The 21,689-nt window shown below is 36.5% G+C and overlaps 1 protein-coding gene across 6 annotated transcripts in view; it reads right to left on the bottom strand.

Annotated features, from left to right (window-relative positions):
- Positions 1 to 21,689, bottom strand: part of LOC109110284 (dedicator of cytokinesis protein 7-like) — a 44,807-nt gene that overhangs the window by 14,885 nt on the left and 8,233 nt on the right. For 3 of the 6 annotated variants that reach the window (XM_042718799.1, XM_042718829.1, XM_042718809.1), the window contains exons 7-26: positions 21,545 to 21,630; positions 21,111 to 21,177; positions 20,826 to 20,975; positions 19,422 to 19,502; positions 18,938 to 19,094; positions 17,235 to 17,359; positions 17,043 to 17,136; positions 16,798 to 16,960; positions 10,214 to 10,331; positions 9,528 to 9,598; positions 7,845 to 7,983; positions 7,422 to 7,523; positions 6,881 to 6,967; positions 6,565 to 6,796; positions 6,301 to 6,465; positions 5,748 to 5,920; positions 4,961 to 5,062; positions 2,575 to 2,661; positions 2,266 to 2,361; positions 1,696 to 1,836 (exon numbers count right to left, since the gene is read on the bottom strand). In XM_042718799.1, the coding sequence (XP_042574733.1) occupies positions 1,696 to 1,836; positions 2,266 to 2,361; positions 2,575 to 2,661; positions 4,961 to 5,062; positions 5,748 to 5,920; positions 6,301 to 6,465; positions 6,565 to 6,796; positions 6,881 to 6,967; positions 7,422 to 7,523; positions 7,845 to 7,983; positions 9,528 to 9,598; positions 10,214 to 10,331; positions 16,798 to 16,960; positions 17,043 to 17,136; positions 17,235 to 17,359; positions 18,938 to 19,094; positions 19,422 to 19,502; positions 20,826 to 20,975; positions 21,111 to 21,177; positions 21,545 to 21,630 (2,436 nt within the window). The remainder of the gene's footprint in view (positions 1 to 1,695; positions 1,837 to 2,265; positions 2,362 to 2,574; positions 2,662 to 4,960; positions 5,063 to 5,747; positions 5,921 to 6,300; positions 6,466 to 6,564; positions 6,797 to 6,880; positions 6,968 to 7,421; positions 7,524 to 7,844; positions 7,984 to 9,527; positions 9,599 to 10,213; positions 10,332 to 16,797; positions 16,961 to 17,042; positions 17,137 to 17,234; positions 17,360 to 18,937; positions 19,095 to 19,421; positions 19,503 to 20,825; positions 20,976 to 21,110; positions 21,178 to 21,544; positions 21,631 to 21,689) is intronic. The other 3 variants (XM_042718819.1, XM_042718843.1, XM_042718836.1) reach the window with 2 other exon arrangements.

Raw genomic sequence — 21,689 nt, 5'->3', positions numbered from 1 at the left:
CTCGCGTTACGCTGGATGTGCTTGCTGGCACAGCGCTTACTCATGCATTTGCCAATTTAAACATGAAGAGGACTTATATCCGTCTGGCAGCCAGAAGCAGAAAAAAAGAGATGGAAGAGATGGAAAAGAGGAAACCGGTAAATGATGGACATAAGGTTGACTTAAGGATAATTATATACCATAATCATTGGTCTGATTGCTTCTATTGTTCTCATTTATAAGTCGCTTTGGATAAAAGTGTCTGCTAAATGATTAAATGTAAATGTAAAAAATTTAAATATAATAAATAAATGTTATCAGTGTTAATTCCAGCTTATTTTCGTTTAATTATTTGCAAGATGAATTACTGTTAATAGTCCAATTACTAATAGGGTCACTGGGAAACAGGTTAGTTAGGGTTACACTTAGCAGCAGCATATTATGTAGTGTTTAGCAGGTATTAATATAAGCTGAAATAGAATAGGTACAGGAAAGCAATTTAATAACTCACCGGATATATATGAATCACACAAATTAACCATTTTGAATTCAAAATGGTGAATTTCACCGAAAGGTGACAAGTTTGCATGTTAGTCAGAATCCGCTCCGATCTGATTTTTGTTTTCGCAAGTTTACTTAGTTCTACACGCTCACATATCTTCCTATTATAACAAGACAAAAATAAAGCATACACGATGTAAATAAGATATTCATTGTGTAGTTAGTTATTGATTATATGAGGGGTTTTCGCGTGAGTAACCTCGGACAGATGCGCCATAAAGGAAGCGCCCTTTGCTCGGTGTCTCTTACATACTACATTCATAGTTTGAAGAAAAGTTTAACGGGAGCGTCCACGTATACTGTTACAGGAATGACAAATGCGAGTGTAAAAAATTATGTGAGTGAATCCACCAAATCTATCTGTTATTGATGGTGATAAGATAACTGTTGCAATGGACGTAACAAACTATCTGACAAGCCGATGTCAAAACAGCTTTAAGTGACGCAGAGTAAATTCAGAGTAACAAAACTACAGCAGCAACAAGTCTGTGTTGCCTTTAGCAGCTTCTCCAGGTAAAAATGATGTGTCATTTTTAGGCAATTTTCATTTTTTTATTTTTTAATTAAATCTAAAAAAATGGCAAAATATTTAATGAAATAAATAAATACCATAACATTAAAAAATAAAATAACTTCAAGTTAACTAGTTCAGTATTTAAATAATTTACCATACTAGGCTGTTGGTGTCAGGGCTTATTTATTTATTCACTTTTAAATGACATGAGACTTTGTGACTTCCTGCACTTGCTATACTTCATAGTCATTTTATAATAAATCCAAAAACAAGACATGAGAAAAACTAGGGAGTTGAAATGGCAACTGAGTTAACGAGTGATCCTCTGCTGCCATCTACTGGATATAATGGTAATTTCACGTAATTTTCATCATTGTTTTCATTTTCATTTTCAAGTCTTTGTTTTCCACCAGAAGGCAATGTTGTATGTTGTATAAATATATATATCTAGGTAAGGAAGATATTTTAATAAAATAATATTTTAGAAGGGCCACATCTATTAATTTTGCCTGGGCCCCCACTTCATCTTGGTACACCTCTGATAAAACCGAGTAGGAACTACCATAAAATCTCAAACATGCCCTTGTCTACATAAGGTCTGTGTTCCTCAAACAGTAAAAGGAGATCTGCTGCTCTTTTACCTTGTGATATCTGCTAGCTATGTCTGCACTGATGGCACACACTAAGGCAGCAATGTCATCCACAAAGCGGTCTGGGAAGCGCTGACGTCTGGGCATGTCCAGGCGTGAGGACAGGAACAGATGATGGGACATGCTCTTCACCTGTTATCACACACAGAAAAATAAGTGATACCATCTGAAGCTTTGGTTCTGCCTTATAAAAGTCACCAAACACTAGGTTTTTCAAAACCTACATGTCTAGAAGTCATCTAAACAATTCAGTCATAATTACTATATGTGAAACTATTAAAGGGACAGTTCACCCAAAAATAAAAATTCTACTTTTTTTTTTTTTTTTAAATGACATGACGGTAAGTAAATGACAGCATTTTTATTTTGGGTAAATTATCCCTTGCAAAGACAATTAAAAGACCATTTAAATTCTACAGAGCCCCGCACGTGACATGCAGGTGAAATCAGTAAATCATGTACACAACATGATAATTTGTTCCCTCAATATGAAAAAATGTGGCCACGATTTAGTAAAGTTCAGTTATTGATGTAAATGTAAAAGGTTGGAGGTCAACTGACCATGAGCTGGAAGAAGAACCAGGCCTGCTGCAGAGACGCCTCTCTCACGGTACTGGAGCTCACCACCCACTGGAGAGCCAACTCTTCATGAAGTAACTGAACGCAGAGAGCATTATTACAAAATATACATACACACACACACACACACAATGAAGGCAGATCACAATAATGCACTAGATAATAAATAAATATATGCACGTGCATGAACAAGATAAAGTGGCTCAATGAATGGGTGAGTACATAAATGAGTGAATGAAGAAACGAATGAACAGGAGAGTGCACGGGTGAATAAATAAATATGTGCACTACCTTCTTGGCGATCTGCCTGGAGGGAGGACAGAGAATGGAGGCAGTCTCGATGAAGGCAGACATGCGATTACAGGCACGCTCACTGGCCTGCAAACCAGTGAGTGAACACAGAACAATGGTGGTGATGGTTGGTGGTGATGATGATGACGACAATGAAGGTAATGATGAAAAATGGAAGAAAGAAAAGGAGGGAAGAGAATAAGACAAAACCTGCTAGATACACCAACCCCGATCCTTTTACAATCTCAAAATAATCAAACGTTATCCATGCTATGTTGTTGAAAATGTACAGTCAGCTGGTCATCAGTGTAAAATAAACCCTGACAGGGTGACTGAGGTCTGCATAATCCTTAAGAGGGTTATTTTGTGGTTAACTGACTTATTATATATCTATGCACCAAATAAATTAAATAATGTAAGGGAGGATCTAAGCATATTGATGGGACACTGTAGAATTTAACTGCATTGGGAGCAACATTGCATATGTAAACCTAGGTTTTATTGTTCCATCTCTGCAAGAGGCAACTGATGCTGTTGGTATTGTTGGTAACTAGTCTTCAACCAAGTTTTCCTCTGACTAACAGGCATGAGAAGTACAGCACACACATGAAAGAGAGATGAGTTGGTTGATGAAGAAGAGGAGGCACACAACACACACCTTCTACACAAATGATCACGCAACCTCAGGCATAAACACACATACATAAGAATAAAGCCAAATGGACAGCAGCAGAAGAGCTGGTAGAAGATTTTAGAGTATGATTACAGAAGTAATACCAGAGTGAAGACAATGAGAGCATATAGGATGGTATGGTGTAGGGCTGAAATACTGGGACTTAACACTTTAGCATGTAAAAGTTAAGAATGAGGGGAATTAGGGTGTAGGAGACAGTAAAATAAATTTGTGTAGAGTTGGGTAGAGACAATAAGAAGTCATGTTGGGTTAAAGGTTTGAGACACTGACAAGAAATGACAAGGTTAAGGTTTTGAGAGTTAATGTTAGGCTAATTAGTATCAAGTAATATTACTGTTAAGGGTTTGAAACAATAAAAAGCAATGTTATGGCTAAAAGTTTGAGACAGTAACAAGTAATGTTAGGGTTAAGTGTTTGAGACAATAACAAGTAATGATAGGGTTAAAGGTTTGAGACAATAACAAGTAATGATAGGTTTAAAGGTTTGAGACAATAACAAGTAATGATAGGTTTAAAGGTTTGAGACAATAACAAGTAATGATAGGTTTAAAGGTTAAAGGTTTGAGACAATAACAAGTAATGATAGGTTTAAAGGTTTGAGACAATAACAAGTAATGATAGGTTTAAAGGTTTGAGACAATAACAAGTAATGATAGGTTTAAAGGTTTGAGACAATAACAAGTAATGATAGGGTTAAAGGTTTGAGACAATAACAAGTAATGATAGGGTTAAAGGTTTGAGACAATAACAAGTAATGATAGGGTTAAAGGTTTGAGACAATAACAAGTAATGATAGGTTTAAAGGTTTGAGACAATAACAAGTAATGATAGGTTTAAAGGTTTGAGACAATAACAAGTAATGATAGGTTTAAAGGTTTGAGACAATAACAAGTAATGATAGGTTTAAAGGTTTGAGACAATAACAAGTAATGATAGGTTTAAAGGTTTGAGACAATAACAAGTAATGATAGGTTTAAAGGTTTGAGACAGTAATAAAAAAGCTTATGGTTAAAAGTTTGAGACAGTAACAAGTTATGTTATGGTTAAAGGTTTGAGACAGTAACTAACTATGTTTGCATAAAAAATTTGAGACAGTAAGAAGTAATGTTAAAGTTTTAAGATGGTGATAAAGAATGTTATGGTTAAAAGTTTGAGACAGTAATATGTAATTTAAACGTTAACGTGTTGAGACAGTATTAAGTAATGATACTGTTAAAAGTTTAAAATAGTAAAAGTAATGTAAGGGTTAAGAGTTTGAGACAGTAACATGCAATGTTAGGGTTAAATGAGACAGTGACAAGAAACTATAGGGTTAAAGGTTTGAGACAGTGATAATAAAGCTTATGGTTAAACGTTTGAGACAGTAACAAGTAATGTTAGGGTTAAAGGTTTGAGACAGTGATAATAAAGCTTATGGTAAACGTTTGAGACAGTAACAAGTAATGTTAGGGTTAAAGGTTTGAGATGGTAACAAGCTGTGTTGAGGCTAAGACAGTAACAGATCAAGTTAGGTTGTATGTTTTCAGATAGTAAAAGGTCATATTAGGGTTGTAGAGTTTGAGATGGTAACAAATAATGTTATGGCCAGGGGTTGATGTTGGGTAAAAGGGTCTGAGGCAGTTACAGGTTATATTACGGTGTGTGGTTGGAGGCAGTAGGGAGGGACATTAGGGTGTAGGGTTTGACTGGCACCTGCTTGAGCTCACAGCTGGAGTTGGGGTTCCGACGGAGCACAGCCCTTGAGCCCCCTGGAGCGTAAGCAGAGTTTACCCAGGAATGTGAGCGGTCTATCCCCTGCTTATCCACCGACGACATAAACACACACCACAGTGCAACACAGGGGAGTGCAGAACAGTCACATACATGTGCCACAGAGAGAGGACGAAGTGAAGGAACAAGAATTAATTTAGAGGAGGGTGGGGGGCAGGTCAGGGGCACAGTGAAGGAGGGGAGAGGGTAGGAACAGCAGTACCACAGCAAAAAATAAGCACAATTATTAGCAGAGCAATCACCAGCTGTCACAGAAAACCTCTCACAGTCAATCTCTGAGCCTGCAGCTCCAGCACACGACAGTAAGAGTAGAGCGGCAACTAACTATTTAACCATTTTGATTAATCAGTTAAGCTGTTATTTTCTCAATTAATTAAAAAAAAATGCATTTTTTTTCAGCATTTATTTTTTATAGAAATAGCTTTGTTTTGCAAATCGATGTCCCTGATTAGTTAATCCAATTTGTTTTGAAATATCTTTATTATTTTATTTTATTGATTAGTTTTCCCCCAGATTTTCAACAACAAAAGAGAAGACGGAAACTGACTGTTTAGAAGACAACAAAAATAACAGCAACTATCATTTAAAGTGCTTCTTTTAATACTCTGTTCCTTGCAGCTGCCTAGTCAAGTAGAAACAACACTGGCCAGAATTGTCACACTGCAGTAACTTGAACAACCAATCAGAAGCCAGAGGAAGAGCCACCCACCTTGCTGCCGATGATTCTCTGCACCTCCTCGTCCGGGGTGGCTGGTGTTGAAGCCAGGTCGGGGTTGGAGTTACTAATGCTCTTGGAGCGGGACAAGAGCAGGCTGGTGGGTCTTGCTGTCGCCCTAGAGAGCGTGGCATACTGGATGGGGAGATCATACGATGCAAGTCCCACTGAAGGAGGAAGTGGGATGCACTCAGTGTATGAACTTAAATAACCATTTTGCTCTTGAGGTCAAATGAGAGGGAGTATAAATGTGAGTGAAGCAATTAATACAATACATAAACACTGAGCCCCAGAGAAATGAATAAGCACAGTTTAAAGGTTAAACAATGTTTACAGTTTTAGCAATGGTTCAATAACTCAAAGGCACACGAAAGGGCATTTTTAAGACTTCAAAGTCAACCCAAAATGAACATTTTATTATCATTAAGTCACTTCCAAATTATTCCAAACCCTGATTATTTTAGTTCTTCCATGAAGCATGTTTTGCATTACGTATCTCCCAAATTTCACATGTTTGTGTGCTTTGTGAGCTGTATTTCTCACTCACCAGCAGGGGGAGATACAGGCTCTGTTGTGGGCAGGTGGAAGCAGTAGTGGATATAGGAGGACAGCAGATTGTTGCGGCCATGATGGTCCTGGTTTCCCTCCAGGTTCTTATGGATCTGGTTTACCAGCAGGGCCATGGCTTCAAAAGCAGCACGGCCAAGATTTACTGGATTTGGAGGAAAGAGAGGAAATGGATTACACAAGCAAACACCAAAAGATGTGTGCGTAACAAGTAATATCAGTGACCAGATCAAGTGTTGCTAACCAATCTGTCCTGCTATGACAGGAGGGTGTACGATTAGCAATATGAGCTTGCTCATAAGTTGATGCAGGAAGCGCACACAAGTGTCCAGCAGTGCCCCTTTCAGAGCCGCCATGCTGGCCTTCAGCTCCGCCTCCACGTTTGCCTCCGTGATTATAACATCCTTCAGCCGGTAAGGGAAAGAGTATTCTTCCAGAACATATACAAGTGTGAAGAACTTATCCAGGTGTGGATCCTGCACACATTAAGTGAGAAATGTATACGAATGAACTTTTATAAAAATGTGTTTAATTATTTTATTTTTTTTTAATTTCATTACCTGTGTGTGAACTGAGGAGGCTGCCTTCACCTCTACATTAAAGACTCCTTTGTGGTTGTCCACCCATTTCATCCCTGGTAGCTGTACCTGAAACACACACAGGCCACAACATATTCTCAGCGCATGTTCACATTCCCCCTCAGATTTTACAGACAAGTTAATGTTGCAATTCATCTCTAAATCATTACCTGTAACTTGGATAATTAGGTTGCCTGATTAAAACATTGTTTGCTTGAAATGACCCATTCACCCACTCTCAATCCATAGGGTTCCCACACATTTGTCCAAAAAATTACCATCTCTTCATCATGATTTTCCCAGTCATTCATGATTTTTTACTAAGGATTTTTAAACACCTTTTTGGAATTTAGCATAACTGAAATTTTAATAACTTTCTAACATTTGATAAATTATACAATTTCCAGGTGTTGCATTACCACTGGAGCCCTGAATTCAGTTGCACATTCTACAGATAATTAGCTTTTTTCACAAACACAACCACTAGGCATCACAAACATCCAGTTTAGGATAAATGTCTTACGTCAGGAGTGAGGACTGAGTAGCTGGGAGGAGGTTTGTCCACAGAGACAGGCAGACTGAAGGAGCCGGTGCGCAGGCGGCCGTGCTGCATGAGGGGGATCCACTGCAAAAAGCAACATGAACTATGATTAACCTGCACAGCCTACATGCAGTTCAAAAACATTAGCGTGCTATATATGACCTACAATCACAAGACGCTACAACTTCAAAAGTCTCATAAGGAGAATCAGGGGAGGGTGCTACTGAATCCCAGCAGGGAAAGAGATTGCGTGGGAGGTGACGTATGAGGATGCTCTAGGTGGCTCTGAGGGGGGACAGGGTCACATGGAGGTGAGTGTTTCATCAGGTAGCCTGGAGCGCTCCTCCAGTGCTGTCAGGAGAGGATAGAGAGGAAGAGGAGAAGAGAGGGGGGTCCTTCTCTCACCGTGTAGCCCACTGGCGTCTCTAAGGGGGTATTCTGCTTGGTCTGGCAGCTGATGTGATAGAAGGTGAAGAGCAGGTGGTGGTTGTCGGTGAGGTTGGCAGGAATCTTCATCTTTACCTCCTCGTAGAACTCTGGGGACCTGCAGAGATGGAGAGAGGAGATTGAAAAAGGCTGTAGTGGTTTTCAACTAGGGGCCGGGACCCACTAGGGAGCCTCAGCCAAGGGGGCTGCTGAATAAGTTCAAATGATTTAAAGGGATCCTATTATGCTCTTTTACAAAGTCTTGATTTTGTTTTGGGGGTGTACTAGAACAGGCTCTCATAAGAGGTTGTTCGAAAAACACATTATTTTTAACACATTTTACATTATTACAACACTTCTCTCCCCAGTCTGGCATGAATGGCTCGAATAGATCCTGTATCAAATGAAGGCCCGCCTGCTGAAATACGAGATGTGCTGTGATTGGTTAGCTGGGCCGGTGTTTGTTATGATTGGCTCCACTCAGCACCAGGTCGGGAAATGTCATGCCCCTTACCATAGCCACCTGTGAGCCTCAGTGTAAATACTGCATCAAAATCAAATAAATTTGAGCATGATTTAAACCCCGATGATTGTAACCACTCTAAGCTTGTCTGCCTTGGGAAAGCTAGCATGTCTCCGACATACTTTAGTGATAACACTCGTTGCCTTCTCTAGTTCAGCTCAACCAGGTCTCGTCCCATTCGTCAATATTTGTGATGTCACAAATCCCGGAAAATATGCGTTGTAGTCCAAACGAGTCATTTGAAGTGGACTTTGAGCTTTGTAACTTTGCAGATCTTTTTTATGCTCAAACAACATTACAAACTAACTAAAGCTGAAAAAGTATAAAGCATAATAAGACCCCTTTAAATTATTTTAGCTGTATTAAATAAAAGTTTAAATAAAATTGTAAAAAGTTTAAATTATTTAGCTTGTTTTAAATATATTAATAATAATATTATTATTACATAGTTGATAATAAAACAAAATAACTTCATTAAAATGCTAAAAGAAAAAAAAAAGTTTCTGAAACCTCTGGACTCACAAAATGAATTAAATAAATATTACAAATTACACACACACACACACTATTTTTACAAACAAAAGTTTAGAATAATTCAGATTTTTTCATGCTTTTGAATTAATTCTTTTATGCTCACCAATATTGCATTTATTTGAACAAAAATACATTAAAAACAGTACTAAAGTGAAATATTATTACCATTTAATTGCATTTCTATGAAGGCAAAGCTTCCTTCAGCAAACATTACTCCAGTCTTCAGTGACACATGATCCTTCAGAAATCATTTTATTGTCTTCCAATTGTCTTTAAAAGAAAACAGTTATAATTGTAATAATTTTTCCAATATTACTGTTTTTATTACTGTATTTATCAGCAGCCTTGGTGAGCATAACTTTCAAAAAAAAAATTATCCCTCTTTCTTTTTCTCTTTCTGTATCCTACAAAATAATATAAATATATACCTGTTAATATTATACTACATGTGGAGCCTTTGGATATTATTGTTTTGCACAGTGGAGGCCCTCTGAGTCAAAAAGAACTACTTCTGTATGGAAATGTAATGCAATTCTGGACATGTATAAAAAGAATAATAAATGTTGTTTTATGTAATGAATAGTGAATGAGACAAAGGTTTGTACTTGTTATGGTAGATCACTTGGGTGTACGCCTCCTTGTAAAACTCAGCACAGCTTGACTTTCCAAAGATGACCTGTTCAGTGGGGTGGAAATCACATTGCACTGGTGAATAACAGCTTTACGGCTCCACTAGATGTCACTGGGGAGTTACATTTCAGCCATGACGTTGCCCTCGCTAATCATAACACTGTGGATGGATTTTTAATTATCAGAAAATTAATTTAGCCTCTAATGTACCTGCACTGCATATGGCCTCACTTGAGCCTTAAATAAATTACAGATGTTTCAAAGTGAGCAACTGGTGTTCGAATGGTGCATTAACACTATTAGGGAGTTTCTAAAATCTGTGATTCGATTAACAAAATGTAAAAGGTTCTGCGAGTTCACTGAAATCTTCCAAATTTCCCAGAGCGCTTCTTAATAGATCTGAAGACTGAGTTTGGTTCGAGTGACTAATGTGACCTGTGTGTTTAACTGAAGCTAAAACACTGTGACATGTGTTTTAGGGAGGCGTTGTCATACTCTTGGCACAGATCTGGAGAGCTTAATGGTGCACAATTGAGTTTATCTAAGAGATGAGATCATCGTATCAGATTACTTACATAATCCCAAAAGTTTTTTGTCCTTTCAAAAGAATACGCTTTGACAGTGTGACTAGAGCTGGGTGTGGGTGTGATCGGTGACTCACAGGCATGGCCTGGCTGGGATCCTCTCCTGCCATGAACTGCACCTTCACTGCAATGTTCCTCACCGAACCCTGCCGGCTACTGAAGTTGACACTCTGAGGGTAAACGTACAACAGGTTCCTGAGGGGGACAGAGAAGGAAATAGATAGAATAAATGAACCCTTTTCTATCAGATCAGCAATGGTTTAAGAGCAGCCTGTAGATGATGTAAACTGTCAAGTCCAGAGCTATTATGTGCTCTACCATTCAAAGTTTCCAAAGACTATGATACTCATACTCTTATATAACTACTTCTATTCTTCTATTTTCAGTCCACTTATCTTGATTTCCTGGTTATATACAGGCTGCTTCCTTCTGTCAACACAGCAGTGCACAATGTGGTGCTCTCTCAAGCATGGCCTTCATTTCTAAGGACAATAGACTGAGTCTACTGAGTCATTATAATTAGTTACTCAAGAAAGGTGCTTCCGTGTGGCCATTTCCGAAACCAAATTTGGACTTCAGCAATGCAAGTGTGCTCAAGTTAGCAAATGAAAAAAGTCACTGCATTGCAACTTCCACACTTCCTTTGGCAGAATAACCATTTTCAACTATACTGAGATGAGAAAGGTTTCTTAAGCAACAAATAATCACACCAGAATGATTTCTTTAGGATTAGGTAATGTTTTCTTAGTAAAAGGACTAATGTAGACAGACAGGCTTTGTCATTTGAATTTTAGACATTCAAACAGCAATGATTCTCTACAACAATAATGTCTGTGATGTGATTGTCATTATTAATCAATTAAATTCTACCTGGGGGAAAAGATTCATCAATTATTTTCAAAATGACTTAGTGATTTCATACTTTTTAACAACAGTGCAAATGGTAGGTTTAGAGTTACCTGTAAATGGTTAAATTCCTAATGTAAACGGTCAAGTTTACAACTACTACTATAACAGTTTAGTTTCTAACTAATGTAACTAATGTAATATAAACAGTTAATTTTAAATTCCCAACTTCAATGGTCAAGTTTACAACTACTAATATAAACAGATATGTTTTAACTCCTTATGTAAACTGTCATGTTTTCAACTACTTGTGTAAAAGGACAAGTTTACAATGACTAATATCATAGTTTAATAAGCTTTTAATTCCTGATGCAAACTGTCAAGTTTAAAACAACTAACATAAACGGTTAATTTCCAACTCCTAATGTAAACTGCCAAGTTTACAAAAATGAATAAAATAGTTGTAAATCACGTTTACAACTATTTGTGTAAACACATATTGGTAAATATACTCCACCATTGTTTGTTCGCGCTTGCCTTTAAAATCGACACGTTCTGCGCATGTCTACATACCTAACACGTACTACGCATGCGCATGATCTCACTGTTTTCAAAGATACTTTAGACTGTATAAAAACAGGTGTTTACACGGAAAAGATAATGGTGCCGTTTTCAAAATCTTGCACTTTAAAACCCGTTTTCAAAAATATGCATTTTCAGTACCCAAAAACGCTGGTGTCGTGTAAACTAACAGTCAGAATGCATAAAAACTTTCTCGCTTTTGGCTGAAAATGTTGTCGTGTAAATGGCCCCTTAGTCAGATGCATTTACATTGTGACTGTGCCTCAGATTCAATCAACAGAAACTGTCTGTAAAGGTGTGAACCAAATGGTCCATACAGTTAGAATAACAAAGGAATAGCTTTACTCAGAATCTTCTTGTAGATTGCAGGATCTCCAGCGGGAGGTCCTAACAGTATCTATTGTTTGTATCCCTTTTGTCTTCAGGTATAAAAAAAAATTTTGGGAGAAACTGAGATTCTTACAAGGGTTAAGATTCTTGAAGGCCGGCAAGCTAACATTGCTGCTGAAGAATTATGCTACACTACTACCTTCAATAAATTCTTCTCCCCACAAGAACTCTGGTGAAGTTTACTTATTTTATGTTTTAGAGAATATCGAATACATTGGCGAGCCGCCCCAACCACTGCTCCGTCAAATACAGCAAAATCTAACAGTTTCAACTCCTAACATAAACTGTCATGTTTACAACTACTTGTGTAAATTGACAAGTATACAACTACTAATATAAACAGTTAAAAAAATCAATTCCTAATGTAAACTACCAAGTTTACAAAAACTAACATAAACGGTTCAGTTTGAACTCCTAATGTAAGCTTTCAAGTTTACAACTATTTGTGCAAATAGACACGTTTATAACTACTAATACAACTCATTAAGCTTCAATTTCTAATGTGACCTGTCAAGTCTAAAACTACTTATGTAAACAAGTCCAGACAGAAATAGAGAGAAAGGATCAATGCTTCCATCTGCCACAATCATGTCTTGAATTATTTTCATTGGGGGCTTTTCTCAGCAAACATTACATATGAGATTAATATCATGTCATTAATTCTATTAACATTTTTGATGACTCTATTGTAAACAAAAGGAGCGCCGTGACACACGTCTTTCATCTGCATGTTTGAGGAACAGTGATATAAATAGACATGAAAGGCATTGCAAATTCCTTGACTTTACCCCAAATCAAACACTGAACAGGCGGCAGCAGCATGGTCTCTATCTCTCAGACCTCCTGTGACACTAAATATGATCTTGACATAACTAACGAGTACCTTTGAGGTTAAAGGAGAAGAGTGCAATGGCAGACAGACTGCTAAGCACGTCCCTGGTTCAATACCACTAAACATCTGTCTGTCCAACATAAGTCAAGGTCTCTCTCTCTCACACAGCTATAAGCATATCTCTGATAGGCCCATGTCTCTGATTTCCCAATGTCCAACACACACTGTCACTGCTTATAAAAGCAGCAGTATGTTGCAAAGCATGCACATTTCTCGCACCTGCTGCAGTCACAGCTTGTTTTTTAAGAAGAGGACAGGATGCAGGCAGCTTTATGTGTGCTGTTTGCGGCTCTGTGTGCGAACAGGGTCTCCTCATCTCCGCTGAAGTCTGTCCATGCCGGGGAAAAGCTGGCCTCAATGGATGACATGAACATACTGATGTATGGCGTGCTGCAGTTCACCGAATCCCTGCACCATATGCACCAGACCACAGAGGCCAGGCTGGCCCGCGTCATGAAAGCCATGAGCCAAACTGAGAGTAAGATGAACAGACTGGGGCACGACACGGAGGAGGCTGCTAAAAACGAGCGACTGATTAAAGAGAAACTCCAGCTCATTCAGGTAAAGCCTATATGTTACTTGACCAATGACACACCATCCCAATGAACAGAAATGGTAGTTCACCTTGGCATCAGTTCTAAAATCTACCAACAACATTATAATTACTATGCATATTGTGCCACTTTTCACTTAAGTTATCTTCAAGGCAAAGATAGGCAAAAATGGCTAATTATATACACATATATTTAATAATAAGTGGTCAAATGACAACTTTCCCCACACAAGGGATATGTGGTATAAAGAGGTAATATGGCTTAGAGTTATCCAAGAACAATACATCTTTAAAAAAAAAAAAAAAAAAAAAAAAAAAATATATATATATATATTATATATATATATATATATATAATACACATATATATATATATATATATATATATATATATATATACACTCTATATATATATATATATATATATCTATATATATATATATATAATATATATATATATATATATATATATATATACACATATACACATATATATATATATATATGTATATATATATACACACATATATATATATTATATATATATACACACATATATATATATGTATATATATGATACACACATATATATATAGATATATATATATATATATATATATATAGATATATATATATATATATATATATATATATATATATATACACACACACATATATATATATATATATATATATATATATATATACACACACACATATATCATACATACGAACATAGACACACACTGTACATATACATATATATATAAAAAAACCCACTTACTAATGAACAATCCCTTTCCAAGGATCTTACTTTGGTAGATAATTTACATTTTTTTTTTTTTTTGAATGTTGTAAAAATATTTGTATTTGGTATTTATTTAATTTATTAGAGACATCCATATCAGTAATGGTATCAGGTATACTGGCCTTGATTCATAGCAAAAAAAAAAAAAAAAAAAGATGCCACTGAACAAATATAAACTATTTAAAATACTTTCTTTATGTTGTGTCCACATTAATCAGGAGATTCAATGTGAAAATATATGTATATATTTAATATATAATGTAAATATTACAATATATTTTTACTTAACTCTCTCTCTCTCTATCTACATATAGAGAAAATTGAGTAAATATTGCATAAGATTTAAATCATTAATACAATGTACATTTGATTTTTAATTTTATTGTTTCATTATATTCATTCACTAGTATATTATAATTCTATAGTAATTCCTATGTCTCAGTTAGTGTACTGGGATCTGTGGGTCCAGAAGGAGTTGGATCAGTGTGCTCAACAGCTGGTGTGTTTGCAGGATCAGATGAAAGCACTGAAGATTCAAATCCATGAGAACAGAGAAACAGTCACCAGGGTGGAGCTGGAAGAGACACAGCTGAAGAAAAAACTAACCAGCCTGGAGGAAAACCTAAACAGCTCTGTCCCAGACACAATCAAGGTAGCGAAGCTCCAGAACTGCCTTTCACCGAACACACCGACAGTTTTATCTGGAAATAACCGATTTTCTCCTTCTGACAGGGCACACCACTTAAAAACATCTCTAGCCTGAAGGAGCTGATGAAGTGGACACAAGAACAGAAACTGAAATTGGAGAATCAAAACCAGCAGCTGGCTGATTTACAGAAACAGGTAAGCCTTACTGTAGACTTACTAATAAACATGTGATCGCCTGTAACACCAACAGTTCATGTCAGTACTTGGTTCTCATTTCAGAATATGGTGTAACCATTTAAATCACCTACAAGGAGGAAGCGCAATCAACACTCATCAACACTCCATTCACAGCACTGCAAATGGATCTCACTTACTACATGATCTCTTTGCCATGCATTTTATACTCACATTGGGCTTCAATTATGAAACATAAGGACAGTGAATTTCTGTGTAAAACATTTGAACCTGTGAATTGCTGCATGAAATCCCTGTTACAAATATTTAGCTGCTTTTTTTGTAGTGAATCATGTATATAATAGCATAATTATAATAATATATGTATGCAACTAATAACTTAATACTTTTTAACTTATAACTGAAGGAAAAAGTGATGTGTCTCCTCTTTCTGTTTTAAAACATTTTTTTTTTTTTAAGTTTTATTTACTTTCTACATAAATGTTACTGGTCTTTCTATGTACGATAAATAAGTACATAGTTTTAAATAAATGAAATTTCTTTTCATAAGTGTTTATAACCTTCTCCATAGAAGAAACAATGATGACGTGACCATGGTTGTATAGGTGGGCAAATATGAAACTAATCAATAATTTTTGCTAAATGATTTATACCATCTAACACAAAAGCAAATGTTTTCCATACAAGTAAATTGGATGTTGATTTGACACTTCAAGAGATTGAGGTCAGCAAGATTTTTTTTTTTTTTGAATGTTACAATTAGTGGTCGACCGATATTGTTTTTTTAATAGCCGATGCCGATATCTTGGTAAGCAGGGTGGCCAATGGCCGATATAATTTTATTTAATGTCACTGAAAAAAATTATACTAAATTTTAGTATAGGTAAGGTAAGTGGTTGCAAACAATTTATTTTAGCTACATTTAATAATAAGAATTTTTTGTAAGTTAGTCAACTAAACTTGTTCAATGAATCATTTGTATTCATTGTATTTAAAAATTTTTAAATAATTTGAAATGGGTAAAAAAAAAAAAGTGTAAAATAAACATGCTTATACTTTAAGTGACAAAGTATTTTTCACAAATAAACAAATATTTAATAAAAATATAAATAAAAAGGATGTAAACACTGTAACCAAGAGGGCACTCAGTATTCTGGGAAGTTTGTGTGCATTGGGAATCACTTTTTTTTTTTTCAAATAAAGCCAGGGTAACACTCATTTTGCATACAACACACAGTGAAAATGACATGAATATGACATTGGGCAAAAGCATGAAGCGCAGCATAATTTGAAATCACGAGCTTAAAGTTTGTCGATCGCACATGTCATTGAAGCTGAACTCTCCTCCTGTCAGCATTCAATTCACACGGACCGACGGTCACACAGAGAACACGCAATCGTGCAGGACACACATCCACACTTCATAAGATCTCACAGCTGGATTCGACTAAGTTTGTAAGGTTTTTGAAATTAGATTGCCAAACAAAAAAAACTTATCGGCCGATGCCGATATTTGCAAAAAGTCAATTATCGGCTGATATATCGGCCTTGTCGATATATCGGTCGACCACTAGTTACAATGTTTTCCATTGTAATATATTTTTAATGTAATTTATTTCTTTGATGTTAACTGAAGACGACCAATGAATAACAGCTTAAATTTTTGTCTTTTCTTCACACAAGACAATCCTATGACAATCCTTTAGATGTATTAGCATCTCTTAGTCATGAATGTGTGTGGGCTGACCTGTAGGTAGTGTGTGGGGTGTAGACGTAGCGAGCGGGAAACTCCAGCACCTCTTTTGTGGGGCGCACACGTGGGTCAGGGTAAGGCTTCACATGAAGCAGCTCTGGAGACAGACAGTAGTGAGGGGCCTCTGGAGCCGGGGAGATGTCTATCTTCAACTGAGCTAGACAGAAAGAGACCGACAGACTGTGAGAAAAAGTTTAAATAATTGAACCGATGTGGTAAAAATAAGTGCGGACAGATACCAGTCACAGGTCTGAGTCGACGCAGGACAGATGACGGCCTCCTCATGTCTGCAAGGAACTTATATAAGTCTTCATCACTCAGTCTGTCCCCCTCCTGCAGCAGTACAGAAACTCTCAGAACTCATTCAGTGGCTAAATAATATATCGTGCTAATACACTACTGTCAGAAATGTGCATGAATAGAGAACTGACCTGTTTGAAGAAATTGGTGACAGTGAGAGTCGCTGGACGGAAGTTAGTGAAGTTGCACATGTCCTCTCCAACACTCATCCTCTCAAATCCTTTCTTCTTCCTCTCATTCCACGTCCCCTTACGCTCTGTAGGGAATGAGAAAATGCTGTTTAGTGTCATGCAACTAGGGCTGGATGACATATAGATTATTTATATTCAACATTACTTTGTTAGCTATACAAAATTAACCAACATTGTGAATATAGGATCCAGTGGATCCTTTGCAGTGAATGGGTGCCGTCATAATGAGAGTCCAAACAGCTGATAAAAACATCACAATAATCCACAAGTAATCCACATGACTCCAGTCCATCAACTAATGTCTCGTGAAGTGAAAAGCTGCATGTTTGTAATAAACAAATCTATCGGGGCGTTTTTAATTCCAAACCGTCGCTTCCGTTTTCGTTTGTAAATGGTGCTTGATCTGTGCATATTTTTGTCAATTGTGACAAAAGTAATCATGTGGATTACTTGTGGATTATTGTGATGTTTTTATCAGCTGTTTGGACTCTCATTCTGACGGCACCCATTCACTGCAGAGAATCCATTGGTGAGCAAGTGATGCGACGCTAAATTTCTCCAAATCTGTTCTGATGAAAAAACACATTCAGCCACATCTTGTATGGCCTGAAGGTAAATACATCTTCAGCAAACTTTTGGGTGGAATTATTTCTTCTATAATTTATCATTTGGTGTTTAGTTGCTTTTTAAAACAACAGCATTCAAATTCAGTTAATTTTATCAGGAAATTCAAATAATAAACTATTGTTTTGATGCTCTTTTATGTAGTGCGTGCCAGAATAGCACATGTAGGGCATACTGCTCTCTTCCTCATATTCTGCGTCTTTACTGCAAGATGCAGCATGAAAAATACACGAGGGTTTGTTTAAAGATACGGATAAACTTACTGAGAAGTATAATCTCAAATGATTAAATCACAGAAGATGTCAACAAAACAGCTTGTACAGAACTTGTCACCTAACATTACATTTATCACATATTAAATATATTACTATCTCATATACATATTAAAATGAATATATTTTTCAATATATGCACTATATATTTTTATATATGAACTTGAATTGTTAGTGATGTCGTAGTTATTTAACGTACGTTTGAATAAATTTCCTAATATGTTAAATCATTTACAAAAATTGTTTAGAATCTTCACAGTCCTGGAACTATATAATAATATTTCAGAAATGGTACAGTGTAAAAAGCTAAGACTTTCCCTTTTTCTTTGCTGCATACAAGTCTGTACTATTTTCACTGCTATATTCTATTTTATTTACCTACTATATTTTGTTTTGTTTTATTCACATCATATTTCTCGATAGCTTCTTATATTTGATTATTTTATATTTTTATTATGTGCGTGTGTGCGCGTCCTTAATTTGTTGTTGCACTGTGGCACCAGGAAAACATTTCACTGCATTACATCACATTTACATGAAAAATAAAATACCTTGAGGATGTATTTCTGGATCAAAATGTCTCAAAATAATGGAGCACATTAATCTTAAAAATTATGAATAGTTGTAAATATATCAGTCCTTGTGTGTGTTCCATTCAGAGACATGTTCAAGGTGACTGTTATAAGACCAAAACCAATAAAAAGTAAACTCTTTGCTAAGTTCAAATGTGTTGACTTTGGTTAATACCCGTGTCTGAGTCGGAATCTGAGCGGTCCAGCCCTCCAACACTGCTGACGATGTTCAGCAGATGAATCGCAGTCCAGGCGAAGGGCATGCGGAAACGACCCAGCCTGGTGCACATCTGCTCAGCCTGAGCCCTCAACTTCTCCAGCTTTTCCTTATGCTGCATGCATACACACACACAGGTGAAAACCACTGAATCATTTCAGAATATCCATCTGGTTAGTTACACAAGCCCTGTGTAAAGGTAATGGGCGAGCAGCACATATCATGCCATTTCAAACAGCCAAAAAAGCAACTTGGCAGCAGAATTATACAGTGACAGTTACAGGCTGCAGCATCTACTGGACCTTGCTCATATTGAAAAAGATTAACAAATATTGCAGCAGTCCAGATCAAGTTGAGAAATCCCCAGAGGATACCATAATCATGCCAAATGTGTCTGATGAAATACTCATGCAAAAACCCTCACGTAAATGTACACTCGTACCTTAGTGGAGTCTGATTCCTTCATGACCATGTAGGGCTCACAGCATTCGCCAATGTCTCCCTGCTGAAGGACTTTCTCCAGCTGAAACACAAATACAGTTGCTTAACAATAAGGATGTGTGGGGCTAGATATAGATGTTTAATTTTTATTTTAATATATTTTTTAAAATGTAATTTATTTCTATGATGCAAAGCTGAATTTCCAGCATCATTACTCCAGTCTTCAGTGTCACACGATCCTTCAGAAATCATTCTAATATGCTGATTTGCTGCTCAAGAAACATTTCTTAGTTTTGCTGCTTAATATTACACATTAAATTGACCAAAAGTGACAGAAATCCTTTGTAACCTTATAAATGTCTTTACTATTTTAAATAAACGATGTTCTTTTTAACTTTCTATTCATAAAAGAATCCTAAAAAGAAAAAGTATGACGAATAATATTAAGCAGCAAATACTGTTTTCAACATTGATAATAATAAGAACCATTATTATTAATTAAGCACCAATAATAACTAATATCCACATAATAAGGCCTGACTTTATTCAACTCACATTTATAGATAAACACAATCTGACTAAACTAATAATACACAAATTGTACTTTTCATATCTTTACTGAATATACTTTTAATATACATTCAAAATACAGGGTGGAGAAAGTAAGTGAAACCTTGAATTGAGTAACTTTAGCAAAACCTCCACTAAATTTAGCTGCTTATTAGACTTTTGAGCAATTTTGGACCATCCCTGCCAACAAATCTGTTTCAGCTTATCAATATTTACCAGCTGTCTTTATAGCACAACTCTCTTTAGGTTATGCAACAGCATCTAAATTAGCTTAAGGTCAGGACTCAGGAAAATGTGCTTTTTCTTCTTTTGTTAATATTGCTTTTGTGGTTTGACTCCTCTCTAAAGCTTGAAGTCATGACTCCTGTAAAATGTCTTGATAAGCTTTAAAATTCATTGCCGAAAACAGTTGCGCGGCTTGCTGTTTTTCAAGAAACTGCGATTCATTTTTTCATGTTTCTTTAATGAATTGAAAGTTCAAAAGAACGGCATTTATTTAAAACAGAAATAAATTCTTTTTTAACATTATAAATGTATTTACTGTTACTTTTAATCAGTTTTAAGTGTCCTTGCTGAATAATAGTATTTATGTATTAAAAAAAATCGTATTGACCCAAACTTTTTAAAGGTAGCGTATACTGGAACAAAAATACAGAAAATTTATATGCTATAAAATGTACATATTTTTGTGTTAGGGCCACTGAAAATGTTAGCACAGTAAGAAAATTCTACAAAAACAAATCCTCATTATCATGATCTGCAGTTACTCCTGTCCTACTCTGACCTTCAGTACCCTCTAAAGGACACGTGGCACTGCGCCCCCTGCTGGTCATACCTTAATGACTAGGAAGATGTCAGGAGACGGGTATGTGATGGAGAAGATAGCAGATCGGGCCAGTGTGGAAATAGCTACGTGGGGACTGTGGGGTCGGAGCAAGCTCTTCATCTGGTCCGAGTTCAGATCAAAGTGAAAATCCTCTGAAATCTGAGCGTGGATGTGAAAGGGAAACGTCATATGATTGATCATGATCTCATTAGTGATTTACAGGAACCTGCTTTGAACCCACAAACTTTTCAGGATCTATCCAAACGTTTCAAGGTTAAGAACACACAGTCATACCTTTTTCTTTTCTCTGACATCATACAGAGCCAGTGTTCCAAATATTGGCTCGATTTCAATCTCAAATCTAGAAGAAAAACCACAGCAAGTCAGATCATACTGCAGCTGGCTTAACTGTTCAGGGTGGATGTGTAATCAGAAGGTGTGTTACATAGCAATCAATGAAAACAGTCACCAACGGAATAATAGGACCGTTCAGTGATTTACAGTGACAAGGAAGTTATTCTGACAGACTGAAACACAAAAACAAGTCATTTTCTTGTGTTATTGTTTTGAGTTTCTGCAATTTTTTGTGTACATTTATAGTTTCATTACTTTTTGTCATTGTACAAACACAGTTTTTTTCTGTTGCCTGCTATTCTTCATCTTTGTAATAGTTTTTGCAACACGACCAACAATTCAACCACTCCAGAATGACTAGCTGAGAGGCTTACTTGAGAGACAAACACTTGACCATGATCCTCTGGCCGCTGTGCTCTTTGGGCACCTCTGGGATGGCACACCTCTCGACGGCCTCATCCTGTCAAACACAAAGAACCGTCATCATGACTCAGTCAGCGCCATGGCAACGTTTGCTCA

This window comes from Cyprinus carpio, chromosome A3 (genome assembly GCF_018340385.1).
Source record: "Cyprinus carpio isolate SPL01 chromosome A3, ASM1834038v1, whole genome shotgun sequence".
NCBI classification, from domain to species: Eukaryota; Metazoa; Chordata; class Actinopteri; order Cypriniformes; family Cyprinidae; genus Cyprinus; species Cyprinus carpio.
Note: the sequence above shows the minus strand (reverse complement) of the source record. Positions and strands in the feature narration are given on the sequence as shown.